Source organism: Symphalangus syndactylus, chromosome 14, assembly GCF_028878055.3.
Source record: "Symphalangus syndactylus isolate Jambi chromosome 14, NHGRI_mSymSyn1-v2.1_pri, whole genome shotgun sequence".
Lineage (NCBI taxonomy): Eukaryota > Metazoa > Chordata > Mammalia > Primates > Hylobatidae > Symphalangus > Symphalangus syndactylus.
The window spans coordinates 11,130,268-11,148,877 of NC_072436.2; the positions used below are offsets into that span (position 1 = coordinate 11,130,268).

Below are 18,610 nucleotides of genomic sequence, written 5' to 3' on the forward strand. Positions count from 1 at the left end.
TCTTATACTCGGGCTGTGAAGTTCGGGGTATTTTTAGGCCGGCGATAAATAATTCACAGGGAACGTGGCACCAGGCTCTCCCCGCGGGAGGAGGGGGCGCGAGCAGCGAGAGCCACCGTCACCCGCGGCTCAAGGACACTCGCGATGCGGCGGCGGCGGCGGCGGCTCCGGGCGGGCACCCGCGCCACGCCTCCTGGCGGCCGAGCTGGGCACCACGCACCCGGTGCCCCGCGCTCCGCGCTGTCCCCCGCCGGCGTCCGTGGCTCCAGGGCCCCCACCCCCACTCCCCTGAGTCCCGCAGTCGGGGAACTGAGCCAGCCTGGCAGGCGGGCCCAGTACCAGCCCAGGCCCGCCCCGGGGCCCTGGGCGAACCCAGGTGTCCCGGACCTGCCCACCTGCCCCTGGCACGCTCTTACTCTTCGGGAGTTTAGAAACAGGCTCAAAGTCACTAGCACCGCCAAGACCTGGACGGGCTCCGAAATACAGCCCGCGGAATGGTACCCTCCCCAAATAAGTTTCTTTCCTCGATTTTCCTGTGGCCCGGGGTCAGGGACTGAACTAAGATGACGCCACCATCCGAGGGCTGGGGGACCGAGCCAGAAGTCCCCTTGGGCGGGAAACCGAGTGGACGAATGGAGTGGGCATCAGGGCCTGGCGGGAATTCCCGTCTTGCTCACCCAGCAGCTCCTTGCAGGGTCGCGGGACGAACCTGGGGGTTCAGGTTGCCGGGTGCCTTTGCTCCGCGTGTCCCCGCCTGCCCGCCTAGGCAGGAAACAGGAGGCTCGGGGCTTCCCCTTCCCGCCGTCGTGGGATCCTGGGCGAAGCCCCGAGAGACCAGCGCAGGCTGCTGGTGCGCAGCCAGGGCCCAGCGCCAGGTCAAGCTCGCCCGGTGCCCTCTCTGCCTGCCTTTCCCTTTGCGCTCTGGAAGCCCGGGAGCCGGGCACGGGCCAGCATCTGCAAGATGCCACTACTCTGGAAGCCCACTCCGATTCTCCCAGGTCGCAGGAGGGAGAGAGCTAGGCTGGGGCAGAGGAGATGGGGCAGAGCTAGAGGGGAAGAACCGGGACTCGCAGCGGGGAAAGGGGTCTGGGCGCCGCGGCAAGTGCGCAGCAGGTGCCCAGCAGACCTGGGGAAACCGGGGCACCGGGCTGGGGAGCCGCACAGCCCCCCTTTCGCCTTCTCGACTCCTTTCCAACCCCTCGTTCTGGTCGATCCCAGCCCCGGCCCCCGCTCCTGGCCCTGTTCCCCGCTCTCTGCCCCAGGGGATTCCAGCAGCAACAGTTGGGGTCCGCGGCAGCCCAGACTCCCCTGGTCCCGCGGTGCTGCCGCGCCAAGGGAAGGAGGAGGAGGGCTCGGCGGCCCCGGGGACGAACGTCTTGGACGCTTCGCCCGCGTCCTTCTCTCGCGTCCGCCGCGCACCTGTCTGCTGGGCCTCTTCTTAGCCTTCTCTCTGGCCGCCCGGGTCCAAACCCAAGAGGCCAAGTTCTTGAGGGTCCAGGTCCTCCAGCCGCCCCCTCCTTGCGCCCCGAGAGTCCTGCGCAGGCCCGACTCCCCGCGGGTGTCCCGCCTCTGTCTCCACCGTTCTTGCTCGCGCGCCGCGGGAACCCAGCCCCAAGCTGGCAGCGAAGTTAGCGCCCGCCGCCCGCCACTCACCGAAGGGAATGGGCGCTGCGCCTGCGGTGAGAGCCCGCGCAGGCCGCCTCCCTCGCGGTCTCTGTCCCAGAGCCTCGGCCCGGGAGCGCTGGCGCGCTCAGTCTCAGCTCCGCGGGCGCAGGAGCCCGGGCGCGGCGGGGCGGGGGCGGGTGGCGCGGCCTGGCCGGCTGGCCCCGACCCGCCCCCGCGCCCCACGCCCCTCACGAGGCTCGCACGGCGCCCGGCTCCGTCCGGAGCTGGGCTGCGCACCGCACCTCCTGCTCCCACGGCTCGCAGCCGACTGTGCGGGAGCTCTCACCGCCGCCCGCTAGGGCCCGCCCCGCCGGGGCCCGCCGCCTCCTCCCCGGCCCAGCCCGGCCCCCTGCCCCTCGAGGCCCCTCCCGCCGCAGGCCCGGGTCCCTCTGCCCTCTCCGGGACCGCGTCCCCAGACCCGACACTCGCGGCAAGTGCGCCTCGGAGGAAACACCAGCCTGCCCGGAGCGTGGGTTTGAGCCGGCAGCTCTCTAGTGTGTGACCTTGGGCTAATTTCGAGGACCCCTCAGTTTACACAGCGAGGCAGCATCTTGGGGGCTGCCATAAAAGGGAGTGACCACTCTCCGGACACTGCAAAGCCCTAGGGAGATTGAGGTACTATTTTTAAAGGCCAGTGGGTCTGACTGGAAACGGAAGCAGGAAGGCTTTGGGAGCTAAAGAATGGGCCCCGGGCTAGACTCGCCTGGGGCACCCAGAGGTACAGGGGACAAGCTGCTGCTCAGTCCCGCCCCCGCTCCCATTTCTTTTCTGTTTTGATTGTACTGAGGGCTCACCAGGGAGGGGGGGGGTCCCGGTCCCGGGCAGCCCTAGTGTGGACAGAAGACAGGCAACCCGCAGCCGCAGCAGGGCCGAGCGGAGAAAGGAAGGGTGCCTACGCCAGGGCTGGCTGACGAGCCCCATCAAGCCCCCAAGAGGCCCCTGAGCAGGGAGCCGTCTCTGCAGCGCCACCTGGTGACGGTAGGGGAGCTACGGCCAGAAGGTGACCCCCGACCCCAACCCTTCCAAAAAAAAGTCCCCCATCAACCATGGCCCTTGGTTGCAGCTGTTTTATTTCCAGCATGTTCCCAACCTGGTGACCCTCCACAGTCCAACAGTAGAGAGGTGGGTAAGGGGTTAGATCGGCCCACACCTCCACCTGTCCCTAAGGTTACCTCAGTTGCTGAAAGCTAAAACCTTGCGTGCAAGGGCGACCTTCCCCAGGAGGGAGGAGAGACGCTGGAAGAGCAGCCAAGCCTCCAAGCCAGGGCCAGCCGGGATCAGCAGAGGTGCACAGTCCCACTCAGATGGACCCAGCCCTTCCCCTCCCAACACTCACTCCTTCCCGGCTAGGGGCGGGGGCGGGGGCTGGGCTCAGTGCCCCAGCAGGTGCAGCATCTCCTGAGGATCCACCAGCTTCTCCCTGGGCTTCCCCGTGCCCCGGCCCCGGGCCACCTCCTCGGCATCCAGCTTCTCCCAGTCTGAGAAAGAGACTGGCCGGACCCCTGAAGCAGAGGGGAGATTGTCAACACCTCCTCCTTCACCCCTCCCAGAACAGCCCCCTCCCAAAGACTGAGGCCCCAGAGAAGGACCACCCACCCCACCTCCCAGGACCTCAGCATCAGGGCCCAGACCTCGGCTGCTGAGCAGGGCCTGGATGGCTGCGTAGCCAGGCCTGGGGCCAGAGGGGAGCAGCCCAGCCTTCAGGTCCTGCAGCAGCATCTGGCCGGTGAGGAAGCTGTCAGTCATGGTTGTGGCTATGACACCTGTAGGTCCTCTCTTCACCCAGCCGCTGCAGTAGAGGCCTGAGAGGGGGTAACAAAAGGGGAAGGGAGGGAGGTGGCTGGATACCACCCTGGCCATCCTGTGCCCACAATCTACACCCACGTGCACGCACACAGACACCCCACGCCTCTCAGCAGACAGTCGGCTGAGCCTGCTGTGGCCGCTGGTCCACTGCCCTGAATTCGTCTCTCCCTATTTTTACCAGGCCGACCCCCTTACACCTCAGTTTCCCTGTAGACGAGGGGATCCCTAACCTTAGGAGCTGAGGCTTGCTCCCCTGCAGTTTCAGTAGGCCCTTGGTAAATGTTTACCAAGTGAATTAATCACTAGACAGGTATGTGGGCACTTAGTAAAACTGGAAGCTCCCTGAGGACACAGGCTGCCTTATTAATCTCCAATCCCAGCACTAAGCACAGGGCCTAACCCAGAAAAGACCTCAGTAAATGTTTGTTGAATGACTTAATGACCCGACATATGTCCTAGCCAGACTGGAACTTCTCTCAGGGCCAAGAGGAGGGTGGCAGTGGGTCCTAGAGAGGGCCTGCCCTGCAGGAGCTTCTCAGTGCATGTTGCTAGATGAATGAATGCGTGGCCCCAGGAGATACCAGCTTCTCGGCCTCTCACCATAATTCAGCACCCAGCCTCCTCACACCCTCTCACCTGGCACATCCAGAACCCGGCCCTCCACATTCGGGATGACCCCAAGCTTGGAGTCAAAGGGCACGCTCGGGTCGACAGGGCGGCTCTTATACCCAATGCTGCTGAGCACCAGCCCACAAGGGAGGTCTTCCATGTCTCCCGTGGGCACTGCACGGGTGGCCTCATGGACACCCTGTTGGGGAGAGTGTGGGCAACAGCAGGTGGGATGGCAGAGGCCTGGGAAGGGGGTGTCTTTGGGAAACATGAGACTCACCTCCAGTCTAGTGACTGCTAGACGGACACCTGCTGCCCGCCGCCCATCTGGTGAGGGCAGCACCTGCTGGGGGCTTCGGAAAAAGCGGAGGCCCCAGGCACGGGAGGCCGATGCCTGGCGGGCAGCCTCCTCTGGCCCTGGCTTCTCTGTGGCCGTTCGAAGCAGCAGTTCCGTCAGCCGCTTCCTTGGGCGGGGGACCTCTGTCAGCAACATAGAATGTCTCCAGGCTGTCCCTGGGCCCCGGCCCTCTCCCTGCACACCCTTCCCCAATCCCTCTCTGACCTAGGCCACCCTCTCCCTAGTAGTTGGGGGGCCAGGCCAGGGCCCCTTACCTTTGATCTTGTCCTGGAGACCCAAGAAATCCGCAGGATCCAAAATGGGCCGGGCTCCCGGTAACTGAATCATCTCCCGAAGCTCCTTGAAGGTGGGAGCAGGGAATGGGGGAGGAGGTCAGGCCTGGAACACAGTCCACTTGAGCCCACCCCAGGGTCCAGCCCAGTCAGGAGAGACCACCACCCCCCTCCTCCCCAAAGGCACAGAGCCCCTGGGGCCCTGACTGCTCCCCTTCTTCCATTCCAGGCAGCAGCTACTCCCAGGGGCTCTGCCCCACCCCCACCCCTTAAGGAGAGGCCCCCTCCACTTGGAACCCTGGCTCCTCCCACTCTGGCCCCAGCACCTTAATGGTGAAGGCCACTTGCAGGGGTCCACGCCGGCCCACTAGCCACACTGTCTTCACTCGATTCTGCCTCAGTACACCCAGGGCTGCCTTCGTGATGTCCGTTCTCTGGCACAAAAGGAGGGCCTTGGAGTCATCAGACACTGACCCAGGAAAGGGGACTCTCCATTTGGTCATGTCCCCACCGGGAGCCAGGAGAAAGCTGGCGGCCCAAAATTGCACCACTGCTTCCCCCTGGTGGCCAGATGGAGCATTGCTGCCAACTCTGCAAATGGCTCCAACTAATAGCACACCAGGCCCACACTTTCATTCAACAAGTATTTAATGGGCCTCTACCATGTGCTCACCCCCGTGCAAAGAGCTTGGAGGGGCAGGGGTGGTCAATGGTGAGGAAAAGAGACAAGGAGCAGGCCCTCTCAGAGCTTGTGATCTGCTGGGGAGAGAAATACTCATCAAATACTCATCAATGTGTGTAAAATTGCCGTGGCGATGATATGCGGTGAAACAGAAGTAGACGGCTCTATGGGAGCAGGCACGATGGGGGAGTGGACCAATTCAGGGAAGTCTTGGAGGAAGGGACAACCGAGCTAAGATCTCAAAGATGAACTTTAGCTGTTAACTGGTGGGAGATGAGTGGGGATGATCCAAGCAGGGGATGGTGTGAGCAAGGGTCCTGTGGCTTACTGAAGAGTAAGAGAAACACGCCACTTAGCTGGAGTGCAGAAAGTGAAGGGAAAATGGTAGAAGAGGAAGCTCATGGCACTGCCCTTCAGAGGGCCTCTGCCTGGGCACCACGGGGAAACAGAGGCACTGAGCCCAGCTTGGAGAGGTGAGGCCTGAACCCTGCAGATAAGGGCACTCTCTCCTCAGGGTGACCCCACCTCCACGCCCCCCGGCCCCGACCTACCACTCACCTCCAGGTGCTCAGGTGGGGTCAGTAGGATGCGGGCCACGTCCAGAGCCACGTTCCCCTGCCCCAGAATCACGGCTGTGTCACAGCTCAGGTCTGGCTCCAGCTGGAGGGGAAAAGTCTTGATAGGGTCCCCCAGCCTTGCTCCACTCAGCTCATCTCAGTCTGCAGGTGCCTCATGCCTGGTCCCCACTGTGCCCTGGAGCTTCCCCACGCCAGGAAAGTCCACACCTCTGGTCCCTCCTCCCCCACCTGGACCCAGCTGTCCCCGGAGGCCCTCCACAGCTGGCCTCCCGCCTCTGTCAGCACAATGTCACATCTCGCCACTGGATGGCAGCTCCTCTTCCCCCAGGTCTGGCATCCAAGGGCTGAGGGACAGGGAGGAAGAGGCAGCAGGCGTGCTCCCCAAACTCACCTCCTGGTTCTCAGGAAGCCCGTTGTACCAGCCCACAAAGGCCCGGGCGGAGCACACACCTGGCAGCTCCTCACCAGGAATTTCCAGGGCCCGATGGTCCTCTGCCCCGTAGCTCTGATGAAAGATGGCAGGCCCAAGACCCACAGCCTTCAGCACCAGCACTGATAGGCCGGGCAGCCCCCTAGGCTCCCAGCGGCCTCCTTCCAGCTTCTCAGCAGCTTGCATCCTGGCCTCACCCCTGCTGCCTTCCACCCCGAGCCACCGGTCCCCTTCTGCAGCCCCTGCCTCCCCGACCCAGGGCCTGGCTGCACTCACCAGCACCACAGCATGGTAGGCCTCCCGCAGCTCCGGCACCGTCACGTCCCTGCCCACCTCCACGTTGCCCCAGAAGTCACAGCGGCCAGAGTGGGCCGTCTGGGTAAATGTGTTGATGACATTCTGCCAGGTCCCCCGGGAATGGGAGGGGTTAGAGGGTGAGGCAGCTCCAGGGACCATGTCTGCACCACCCTCACCACTCTGTCCCCAGGATGGAAGCTGGGTGGCATCGGCACAGATGGCATGAAGTCCTGTCATCCAGCCAGGGAGCCTCCCTGCCCTCCTCATCTTGATCAAAGTCTCCAAACCCCAGCCTCCAGGACCAGAGATACCCACCTTCACCTCAGGGTGATCAGGCGCCACGCCAAAGCGCACCAGGCCAAAGGGCACAGGCTGTTTCTCGTAGATGTCCACGTGGGCCTGGGGGTGCTGCTGGGGAACAGGGTGGCAGCTGGTGGGGCCGAGAGAGGCTGGGATGCCCCTAGGTCCTCCCCTTCCCCAGACAGAGCAGGAGAGTTTAGGACCTTGGGCTGAGAACACAAGGCTTCCACCCTCTGCAAGGAAAAAGAGTACTCACTCCTTGGGCGGCTCACGCCTGTCAGCCCAGCACTTTGGGAGGCTGAGGCAGGTGGATCACCTGAGGTCAGGAGTTCGAGACCAGCCTGACCAACATGGTGAAACCCTGTCTCTACTAAAAATACAAAAATTAGCTGGGCATAGTGGTGGGCACCTGTAATCCCAGCTACTTGGGAGGCTGAGGCAGGAGAATCACTTGAACCCAGGAGGCAGAGGTTGCAGTGAGCCAAGATTGGCCATTGCACTCCAGCCTGGGTGACAGAGCAAGACTCTGTCTCAAAAAAAAGAAAAAAAAGACGACCGGCCCTCAGAGATGGGGAGAAATGTAGCCAGCTGAGGAGGCCATGGCTTCCCCCGACTGGAATTATATAAGGGTGGCTTCTTTATCTTCTCAGGTCAAGCGCAACCCACAGCCCTGGCCTCCAACCCTTCCACACTTGGGACCCTCAGGTCCCAGCCAGTCTGAGGACCTGAGGGCCACCCTCTGAATTCACAGGTGCCTTAGCTCTAGTGCCCAGGACCGTGCTCTGGGGAAAGGGGAGCAGCAGGACAGGGAGGGGGCACAGCTGGGAATTCACGGGGAAGAGAGGTGGAAATGGGCCTGCTCCCAGTCTTAGAAAGACAGTCTCGGGCAGTGGTTCTGTGTTGACCGCTTTCCCAGGGCACCTTGACTTGAGAGGCCGTGTGGAAGGCACAGGGTCGGGGGTCTAGCAGGCAAGTCTGGTCTGGCTCTGCCACCCACCAGCCACATGATCCCAGCAAGTCCCAGGGTCTCCCCAGGTCTCAGTCTCCCCCTTTGCACACCAGGACGGATGACAGCTCCCTCTCATGGCTGCTGGGAAGCACCGGGAGGTCAGGGTGGTGAGACTCTGGGCCACGGGCCGGTTAGCAGTAAAGCAGTTAGGGGTCCCACGGCTGACACGCCCAGCCCCCCATCCTATCCTAGGTCCCCACTAGGACACCTCCAGCTTCACTGGGACTCAAGGCAAAGAAGCCCCTGCCCATCAGTCTCCCTACCCCCAACAAAGGCTCCCACCCACCTCCTCACCTTTGCCCAAATCCTCCCCCTTCCCCTCCACTCCCCTGCCTGCACCCAAGTCCACCCTGCCCCACCTCCTGCCTCTCTCCATCCCAGGCCAGCCACAGGGGGCTCCCCAAACCACCTCCCTCAAGCACCACGATGTTGTACCCACAAAGCGCTTCGGGCTTGGAGTCAAACAGGTAGCCTTGGATGCCAGTCCCAGCTCCAGCACTAGCTGGCTGTGCCCTGGGGAAAGTTTCTTCTCTGACCAAAAGAAGAGCCCTGTGGCGTCCTGCTCAAGGTTAAATGAGTAATCAGGCAGCCCAGGGTGCAACCTACTCTGAGTGTTCAATCAAGGAGGGAGCTTTCATTACTATTCTGTTGTTGTAGGTCACTGCCTTGCTCAAAAATCTTCGCTGGGGCCCAATGCCACAGCATAAAGTTCAAACTGCTCGGCCTGGAGGTCAACACCTCACCCAACCAACCTCTCTATCCTTATCTTCCATTCTTTCCTGCGACGGATCCTTCACTCTGGGTCACGATGTCCTCTCCAGGGCCACCTCCGGAACACTAAGTCTGCCGGATGTTCTTACCCCTTCTCTCTCGTGGCTGACCTCATCTTCCAGGTTTCCTCCTTCCCTCCCTCCCTCCCTCCTGTCCCTCTAGCTGCTCCCCGCTAACAAGGACATTCTTTGAGGTTCTTCCGATGTGGCCCCCCTCCCTCCTCCCTAGTGATTTAACCCACTCCCTCCTGCAACCCCAAATTCCCCTGAACTTGCTGATGACTTTCTACTCTCTCTCTCCTGCCCAGACATCTCCCCAAGCTCCAAACCTGAGGCCCCTGAATGTCCCACCCCAGACATCTCAAATCCATCCAGTTTCAAGCCAAGTCCCATTGCCCCAAATCGCTCCCCGCTTCTGCTCCTGTTCCCTCGACCCCATCCACTCAGAGCCCAAGCTAGAACCTGGGGCTCCTCCCTGACCCCCCACCTGATCCCATCAATCCCCACCCTCCCAGTCCTCTTCCTCACTACCACCCCAGCAGCTCCCCACTGCTCTCTGGCCACCAGCCCTGCCTGGATCTACCCTGCAGGCAGAGGGGGCATCCTGAAGGAAAACAGCACCCCGAAAACTCTCCAGTGAAGCCAACCACCTACAGCAGTGGGCACGAGAATCCTTCGGGGTGTTTAACATTGCTGACTCTTGGGCCCAGCCACAGAGCTTGATTAGGTCTGAGTTAGGCCCAGGAATGTGTATTTTGATAAGATGCCCCAGGAGACTCTGATGGGGGAAGAGGAGGCAGCTGTGGACACCTCCCAGCGAAACCTGCCTCCAGAGCCTGGTCAGTGGCTTCCAAGCCCCCCAGGATCTGGGTCCTACCTACCTCTCAGCCTCGGCTCTCACCTCCTCACGCCTTACTGCACACACGCACCTTCCAGAACTTGCCCTTTCCCCAGAGAGCCGTTCTCTTCCTCTTTGTTCACGCAGTTCTCTGTGCCTGGGACACTCCTGCTGTTGTCCCCCAACCTGACATCTGTCCTTCAGACTGCAATTGGGACATCTCTCCCTCCAGACTGGGCATGGACCCCCTCCCCGCACCCCAGTCTCTGTGCTTATAGCTGTCAGAGCCCTAAAATACCCTGTAAATTATCCACCTGTGCCCCCCACATTCGAATGTCAGGTCCTCGAGCACAGGGACCACGTCTGTCCTGTTCACGCCCATGTTCCCAGTAAAGCCTGCACCCAGAACATGTTACATCCAGTAAATGATTACTGAATAGATTAACATGGATGGCCTGGCATGGAGCTGCCTTTGCTCAGATCCCAGTGCCGTCCCTGCTCCGCGGTGTAAGCTTGGACAACCTCACTCAGCCCCAGCATCCTTACCTGTGAAGCAAGAGGCACGACACCTGCTTTGCAGGTTGTTATGAGGATGCTACGAGATGCTGTGCTCAGTGCCTGACTCAAGCTAAGGGCCACTGTCCCAAACGTGCTGCACGTGGTCCTGTCTTAGGAGCACAGCCAGTAGCTTGGAGCTCCCTGTGGGCAAAGATCAGCCCAAGGATCAGAACAAGGATTGTACCTGGCCTGAGCCCCTCCCCATCCCAATCCACAAGGAAAGCGTGTGCACGTGTCTGCCAGCTGAGTACAGTCATGCTAAGAACACTGCCTGGGCCAGGCGCGGGGCTCACGCCTGTAATCCCAGCACTTTGGGAGGCCGAGGTGGGCAGATCACTTGAGGTCAGGAGTTCAAAATCAGCCTGATCAATATGGTGAAACACTGTCTCAACTAAAAATACAAAAATTAGTTGGATGTGGTGGAGCGTGCCTGTAATCCCAGTTACTCAGGAGGCTGAGGCAGGAGAATTGCTTGAACTTGAGAGGTGGAGGTTGAAGTGAGCTGAGATTGTGCCACTGCACCCAGCCTGGGCGACAGAGCCAGACTCCATCTCCAAAAAAAAAAAAAAAAACCACTTCCTGGAAGGCTTACTCTCCCCCCTTCCAAAATTTCAGGCTCAGCTAAAAAAAAACTGTCCCTTATACAAAGTCCTTCGGGGCCTCTCCAGCCCCCATGTGCTCCCTGATCTCCATCCCAGAGCCCAGGCTGTCCTCCCTCCCACATGGCAGCGTGCCCAAGGCCTTGCATTCCAGGATGACTCCCCACATGTGGGAGGCCCTCACCAAAGCCCTCGGTCTGCTTCAATGCAGCTCAAATTCACTCTCTCTCTTCTTTTTTTTTTTTTTTTGAGACAGGGTCTCGCTCTGTCACCCAGGCTACAGTACAGTGGTTCGATCTTGGCTCAGTGCTACCTCCAACTCCTGGGTTCAAGCGATCCTCCCGACTCAGCCTCCCAAGTACCTGGGACTACAGACCTGTGCCACCACACGTGGCTAATTTTTGTATTTTTAGTAGAGATAGGGTTTCACCATGTTGGCCAGGCTGGTCTCAAACTCCTGACTTCAAGTGATCCACCCTCCTCGGCCTCCCAAAGTGCTGGGATTATAGGCATGAGCCACCTGGGCTTCCGGCCCAGGAAACAGCTTCTGATTGACCCCATCTGCCTCGGCTCACGCTGCCCACATTATTTTTTTTTTATTAATTTTTTTGCACACAATAAACATTTTCTAAAAATACATACAAACAAAAACAAAAAGGTGCATATCAAACATATTAGGAAGGTTGCACATGGGAAGACGGGGAATAGAAATGGGGGTGGGAATTAAAATAAATAAGAGAGGGACTTTGTATGGATCAATGATAATAACTCAATCATCTATTTGACAAAGAAGGAGAAGGAAGAGGAAGAAAAAGAAAGTGGGATAAAGGATCAGAAAGGGAAGAAAATAGAAAAAATTAGAGTATGACTCCAGGATAGACCTGTTTTGTTGTCGCTGGGTTGGTTGGTTGGTTTGTCTGTTGTATTTTTCATATGTTTCGCCATGTTGCCCAGGCTGGTGTCGAACTCCTAGCCTCAAGTGATCAACCCGCCTCGGCCTCCCAGAGTGCTGGGACCACAGGCGTGAGCCACCACGTCCAGCCCCCACATTGCGTCTGGCCTCCGTGGTAGACCTCCCAGACGGGGCGGCCGGCTGCCCACATTATTGTAATTAGCTCTTTCACCTGTGTTGCCTGGGAAGCATGCACGGGTCACTTTTCAGCAGAGTGATCAACTCATCCCAGTTTCCCAAGAACCTCCAGCTTAGCGCTGAAGCCCCTTGCCCTGGGCAGTCCAGGCCAGTTGGTCACCCTCCATTTCAAGCATCTGTGTGTGTGTGTGTGTGTGTGTATAATTAAGATATTCATCCTGTCTGTTGTCTCTCCATGGACACTCCAAGCCTCTCCAAAGCTAGGCAACTGTCTCATGTCTCAGTTAACCTGGGTATCCCCTCTCTACTCTGTCCCAAAGTCTGATGTGGAGTCTCAAGTATAACCTGTAGCCTTGGCTTGGGGCCCTTCCTGCCGAGGCGGACACTGAAAGCCTTGAGATCCTGGCCTTCACAGGGGAAGGGGGAGGGGCAGAGGGCAGGCTGAAAGAACAGAATGGCACGGAGGACTGGAGCTATGGGTGAGGAGGGCATGGCAAGGCAGGTAAAGTTACAGAAAGCAGAGGAGGTGGGTAGCCTTGAGATGTAGGATGTTTGGGACAGAGTGAAGATAGAGGAGAAAGGAGGGAAGATGAAGGAGGACAAAGTCATTTTGCAGGTCTACATAAGCCCCCTGGAGTGCTTGGCCAGGGAGGCAAAGCTGACCACCTGCCACTGACCACTCACCACCAACGTGTGTTTTATACCCCTGTCACACTGAGAACATGAGGGGAGGGGAGCCTCAGGTGTAGGTGAGGAAGCAAGTGGGAAGTGTCCAGGCCAGAGGGCTGGGAGTCCCTTCCCCATAAGGCATCCAGGAGTGCTCTTAAAACCCAAAGGGGGTGAGGCTTGCCCTTAGGAGTGGAGCAGCAGGTGAATGATGGACTATGAGTAAGTGGCTTACCTTTAGCAGGTGTTGGGCCGTGTAGAAGCCCGCTGGGCCACTGCCCACCACACAGATCTGGGGGGTCTTCTCCTTTGTGGAGAAATGGTGGCAGAGGCCTGGGGCCAGGCAGAGGAGAGGGAAAAGGTCAAAATTAACTTCTCTCCCCAGTCCCAAACCAACCTGAATATCCAACAGAAGCTGGAACTTCCCAAGCTTCACCCTCACCTGCATCCTCCTTCTCTTGTTCCTCAAGGCTTTGGCATTTGCAGGGTCTCTTCATCTGAACCCCCAAAGGCTGTGGGTTCATCCAGAGCCTCACATCTCACCCATGAACCTACTACACCACTGCCAATGGCCTGCCCAACAATACTTCATTCCCTAGAATCCCACATCCTTCCAACGGCCTCCGTATCATCCCAATCTCGCCCCCGTGGGTCTCCCCACAGTGTCCCTCCTCTAACCCCTCTCTCTCCACAAAACGCTATATTGCCTATATAGACCCGTCTTATTCCTACAGATCCCTGTTTCGACTCAGACTTCCCTCTCGCCCCCACAGACCTCCGTATCACCCTCCATTCACCCCGTCTCACACCTGTGGATCTCAAAGTCTCTCCTTGTTCACCTTTGTTGACCTCCGTCTCTAACCCTAGAAGCCTCACATCTCACGCACAGATCTCCGCCCACCCCCGTACACCACCGCGATCTCGCCAGCAGGAAGACACCCCTTCAGTCTCACCCCTCTCCAGCCCTGCCCCAGCTCTGCTCCGACCCCTGATCAGCGCTCGCAGGCCTCCCCGCGCTCCCATCCAGCCCCAAAGGCGCCCTGCTCCTACTCGGGGTGCTCCCGGCGGGAGGCAGCCGGGTCCGAGGCCACGCCGACCAGCCCCACCAGCGCCAGCAGCGCGAAGCCATGGCTGGGAACAGCAACCTGCAAGTGGATCTGGTCCTGGCTACTGCTGCGCAGTGCGAGCCCGCTCCTGCCCGGGCCCGCCCACAAGCGAGGCCCCGCCCCAAACCCCGCCCCCTGCGCTCTGGGAAAGCGGAGCGTTGCGGCTCCACCCCGACTCCCGAGAGAATCCCGCCCCCAAAAGAGAGACCCGCCCTTAACTACGCCCCACCGTCGAAGCCCCGCCCCTCGGAGCATCCGGGGTATACGCGATTTATTTTTTTATTTTTTTATTTTTTTTTTTGAGACGGAGTCTCGCTCTGTCACCCAGGCTGGAGTGCAGTGGCGCGATCTCGGCTCACTGCAAGCTCCGCCTCCCAGGTTCACGCCATTCTCCTGCCTCAGCCTCTCCGAGTAGCTGGGACTACAGGATACATTTCTCCCCAAGCCTCACCGTCCCTCCAAATCCCGGAAGCCTAGAGTTGGAAGAGAGCGAATCCCCATCGCTGTTTCAGTCCCTCCCCAAGGAAACAGCCACTTAGAAAGGAGCTTATTTTACTTAGCCGCGCCCCTCTCGGGAGGCTCTCGTCGCTCGCTGATGACGCATACGCCTTTGCCATTTGATAGCGAATCCTCCCGCGTGACTTCGTTCCAAGCGAGTCCGACTCCAAGCGAGCCTTACCGCCGTTGGGAAATAACCAGAGTGCGGAAGTCTGGGGTAAGGCAGCTCCTGCTCGGAGCCCAGCAGCCTCCTTCTTTGACCCCGGGTGTTGTGCCGATGTAACCCCTCAAATCCCCGTCTTTGCCGGGCCAGGGAGAATATTAAACCCTGGAAAGCTCGTCCCACCTCACCTCCTTTCCCATTACATAGGTGAAGAAAAGCGGGGCGGGGCGGTGGTTTACGTATGGTACTGAGGACAGTCTCCGACCCCCGTGCAGCCGAGCCAGGACCAGGGTTGAGGTACTCCCCTCGGGTTCAGAATTTAAGGGGGCTCCAAAACACTTAGTAATCAAGATAAATATAATACTACAACGTTTTAAAAGGTCAAAATTAATGCAAAAAGTCTATGATCAAAATATTTTTAAAAATAAGGACAGAATCCGTAGTCACAGCTGACCCAATAAGTCTAACCCCTCTTCCTTTTCCCCATGGGCCCTCTTGTCAAACATTACTTCCTTGGAGAAGGCTTTTCTCTGACCCGTCCCCTCCCAAGTTCCAAAGAGTTAAAGCCTTCTCGTTCCACAGCATCTGACCTTATCCCATCATGACTTACTACACTGTCGTTTTTAATGAGATTTTAAATTCAAGAATAGCATACAGAAAAGTACACAAATCATAAGTGTACAACTTGACAATATATCACAAGGTGTAACCATATAACCACCACCCAGATCAACAAATAAAACATGGCCAATATCCCAGAAGTCCTCTGTACCCTTACTGGTCACTTCCCCTCCCTCCCACTGGTAAGTAAATACTGTTCTGCTTTCTAATAGGTCACTGTGTTTTATGCCTGTCCCACTAGACCAGGAGTAGGCAAACTATAGCTTGCAGGCCAAATACTGTCCACCAGCATGTTTTGGATCACCAACAAGAATGGCTGTTACTGTTTTTTTTTTTTTTTTTTTTTTTTTTGAGACGGAGTCTCGCTCTGTCGCCCAGGCTGGAGTGCAGTGGCGCGATCTCGGCTCACTGCAAGCTCCGCCTCCCGGGTTCACGCCGTTCTCCTGCCTCAGCCTCTCCAAGTAGCTGGGACTACAGGCGCCCGCCACCACGCCCGGCTAATTTTTTTGTATTTTTAGTAGAGACGGGGTTTCACCGTGGTCTCGATCTCCTGACCTCGTGATCCGCCCGCCTCGGCCTCCCAAAGTGCTGGGATTACAAGTGTGAGCCACCGTGCCCGGCCTTACTGTTTTTATTTTTTGGAGGTTTTGGGGTTTTTGTTTTTGGTTTTGATTTTGTTTTTTGAGACAGGGTCCCGCTCTGTCACCCAGGCTGGAGTGCAGTGGTGCCATCTCGGCTCACTGCAACCTCTGCTTCCTGGCTTGGCTCAAGCGAGCCTCAGGCCTCAGCCTCTGGAGTAGCTGGGACCACAGGTACCTGCCACCACACCCGGTTCATTTTTGCATTTTTTGTGGAGATGGGGTTTTGCCATGTCGCCCAGGCTGGTCTCGAACTCCTGAGCTCAAAACGATCCTCCCACCTTGGACTTCCAAAGTGCCAGGATTACAGGAGCGAGCCACTGTACCCAGCTTGTTTTTACATTTTTAATGGTAAAAAATAAAATTTTATGACACATAAAAATTACATGAAATTCAGACTTCAGTTTGAATAAAGCTTTATTGGAAGACATCCATGCTTACTTCTTTTTTTTTTTTTGAGACGGAGTCTCATTCTGTCGCCCAGGCTGGAGTGCAGTGGCGCAATCTCGGCTCACTGCAAGCTCCGCCTCCCGGGTTTACGCCATTCTCCTGCCTCAGCCTCTCCGAGTAGCTGGGACTACAGGCGCCCGCCACCACGCCCGGCTAATTTTTTTGTATTTTTAGTAGAGACGGGGTTTCACCGTGGTCTCGATCTCCTGACCTCGTGATCCGCCCGCCTCGGCCTCCCAAAGTGCTGGGATTACAAGCGTGAGCCACCGCGCCCGGCACAACACTGGGTTTGAATCCCTCTTCCTCCACTTACTAGCTATATGACATTGAGAAATTTAATCTCTCCAGGACTTTTTTTCACCGTCTGTAACATTTGGGGGAAATATGAATAGTGGCAATTTGTTGTAGACATTAAAATCAGATGATGAAGTAAAGACAACTTCCATAAATGCTAGATAAACATTAGCTATTATCGTCATCATCCATGTGTATTATGACCTCCCATATGTCTCTATAGATTAGACCTTAGGTCTCTGCAGAGACCTGGATATACTTCATTCACTCCTGTCACCTCCCTCACCTCTCAGGCCCCAGAAATTCCCAGCCCACATCCTAAGTGAAACAGAAAATGGAGCCTCAAAGCAATCGAGTGACTTGTTCCCAGGACACCCATGGTACAGCCAGATCTGGCACCAGGGCCTTCAGCTACTGCCCATACCCCAGTCAGGTCCGGATCAATAACAGTGAGTCATTGTTTATGTATTTGGATGGTTTTAATCATGAGCCAGGACTGTGCAACTGGGGCCTTTTCTGCCACTGCATTTCTCAAATGGAGAATTAGCAGTTTGATTAATTACACCCCTAAACCTCAAGGCCATTTCTAAGCTGTTAATGCATTTCCAAGGAGCAGCAATAGCATATAGCAAAGCAGTGGCCTGGGGAGCCGCCAAGCCTGCCTCATGCCAAGAGGGCTGCCTGGATCCAAAACTCCACTCTATCAGTCAGCCTCCTAGCAAGAAACAGATGGCACACTCAAAAGGGGTGATTGAGGACAGTTTGATGAAGGAGTTTGTATACAGAGGTGTGAGCAGGGTGAAGGGAATGGAGAAGCACTCCAGGCTAGCAACAGCTGGAAACCACTACCACCACAAGCCTGGAGGGAGCTGTTTCAGAACTAGTGAGAGTCTGTAGCTATGGAAAAGGGCGTCTAAAGGAACTGCGGTGTTTGGTAAAGGAAGGCATGGTGGAGATGAATGGGGAGTGCACATAAAGGAACCAGTGGCCTCTGTGCAGCTGCCTAAGGCCACACCACAGAGCGGCTCTCCCAGGGAGCAAGGCTCAGGGAATGCCTGTGCCTGTAGCCAGACCCCTCTGCCCATCCCACGGGCTCCCATTTGCTGGCAGTTTGTCTCCCTATCAGCAGGGTCAGCATGCCTTTCACCCCATCCAAGGCCTTCACTGAAAAACAAGGCAATTACACGCTCAGAGAATGACTTGCATGTTCTCAACTGGGTCAACTCAGCAATGTCTGGAGACATTTTTGATTGTCACAACTTGAGCTCCCAGCATCTAGTACGTAGAAGCCAGTGACTCTGCTAAACATCCAACAATGCACGGGACAGCCCCCAACAACACAGAATTGGCCAGATAAAATGTCAGTAGTGACTGGGCATGGTGGCTCACGCCTGTAATCCTAGCACTTTGGGAGGCCAAGGCGGGCGGATCGCCTGGGCTCAGGAGTTCGAGACCAGCTTGGGCAACAAACATGGTGAAACTCCGTCTCTACTAAAATACAAAAAAATTAGCCGGGCATGGCAGCAGGTGCCTGTAGTCCCAGCTACTCGGGAGGCTGAGGCAGGAGAATCGCTTGTATCTGGGAGGCGGAAGTTGCAGTGAGCTGAGATCACGCCACTGCACTCCAGCCTGGGCGACAGTAAGACTCCGTCTCCATAAAAAAAAAAAAAAGTCAATAGTGCCAAGGTGAGAGACCCTGTTTTCAACTAATGGGTCTGGCCTCCTTCTCTCTCTCCCTCAGCCTCCATCTGGGCACTTCCTAGCACCCTCCCAGTCCAGCCCCCAGCTGGGGCAGCTCCCAGCCCTCTCTCAATACTACCCACTGTGGGCTGAATCTCAGTGGTGTCCCCCAGCGCCTTGGCCTCTTCCTCTGCCTGGCATTTGTAGTTCCCTTATATTCCCACCTCACTCCCCGGCTGCAGACCATCCTTCCACAGCCCTGCCCAGCCCTGACTTCAGGCTCTTCTGTCTGCACCCCACCCTCCTCCCATTCCTCTCTGAGGTCATCTCTCCTCCAGACCCTGTTCCCAGTACCCCCTCCAGCCCCAGCCCCCTCCTACAAATTCTTCTCTCTCCCAGTGGATGATCCCCAGGTTCACCCCAGGTTCACTTTTAAACATCACAGAACAAACTGTTTGAACTAGCCAAGGTCACATTCAAAGCTATTTATTCTTTTTTTTTTTTGAGATGGAGTCTCGCTCTGTCACCCAGGCTGGAGTGCAGTGGTGCAATCTTGGCTCACTGCAACCTCCACCTCCTGGCTTCAAGTGATTCTTCTGCCTCAGCCTCCCAAGTAGCTGGGACTACAGGTGT

The 18,610-nt window shown here is 57.5% G+C and overlaps 1 protein-coding gene across 1 annotated transcript; it reads right to left on the bottom strand.

Moving 5' to 3' along the window:
* Positions 1–2,717: 2,717 nt before the first annotated feature.
* Positions 2,718–13,711, bottom strand: LOC129461789 (NADPH:adrenodoxin oxidoreductase, mitochondrial-like). Its single transcript, XM_055241158.2, is given in 14 exon segments — positions 2,718–3,167; positions 3,297–3,467; positions 4,108–4,279; positions 4,361–4,560; positions 4,693–4,777; positions 5,037–5,144; positions 5,951–6,052; positions 6,362–6,475; positions 6,677–6,799; positions 7,013–7,105; positions 12,763–12,834; positions 12,925–13,022; positions 13,025–13,039; positions 13,578–13,711. Coding segments are annotated over 14 exon segments (1,563 nt in total). The 5' UTR covers positions 13,657–13,711; the 3' UTR covers positions 2,718–3,036.
* Positions 13,712–18,610: the final 4,899 nt, after the last annotated feature.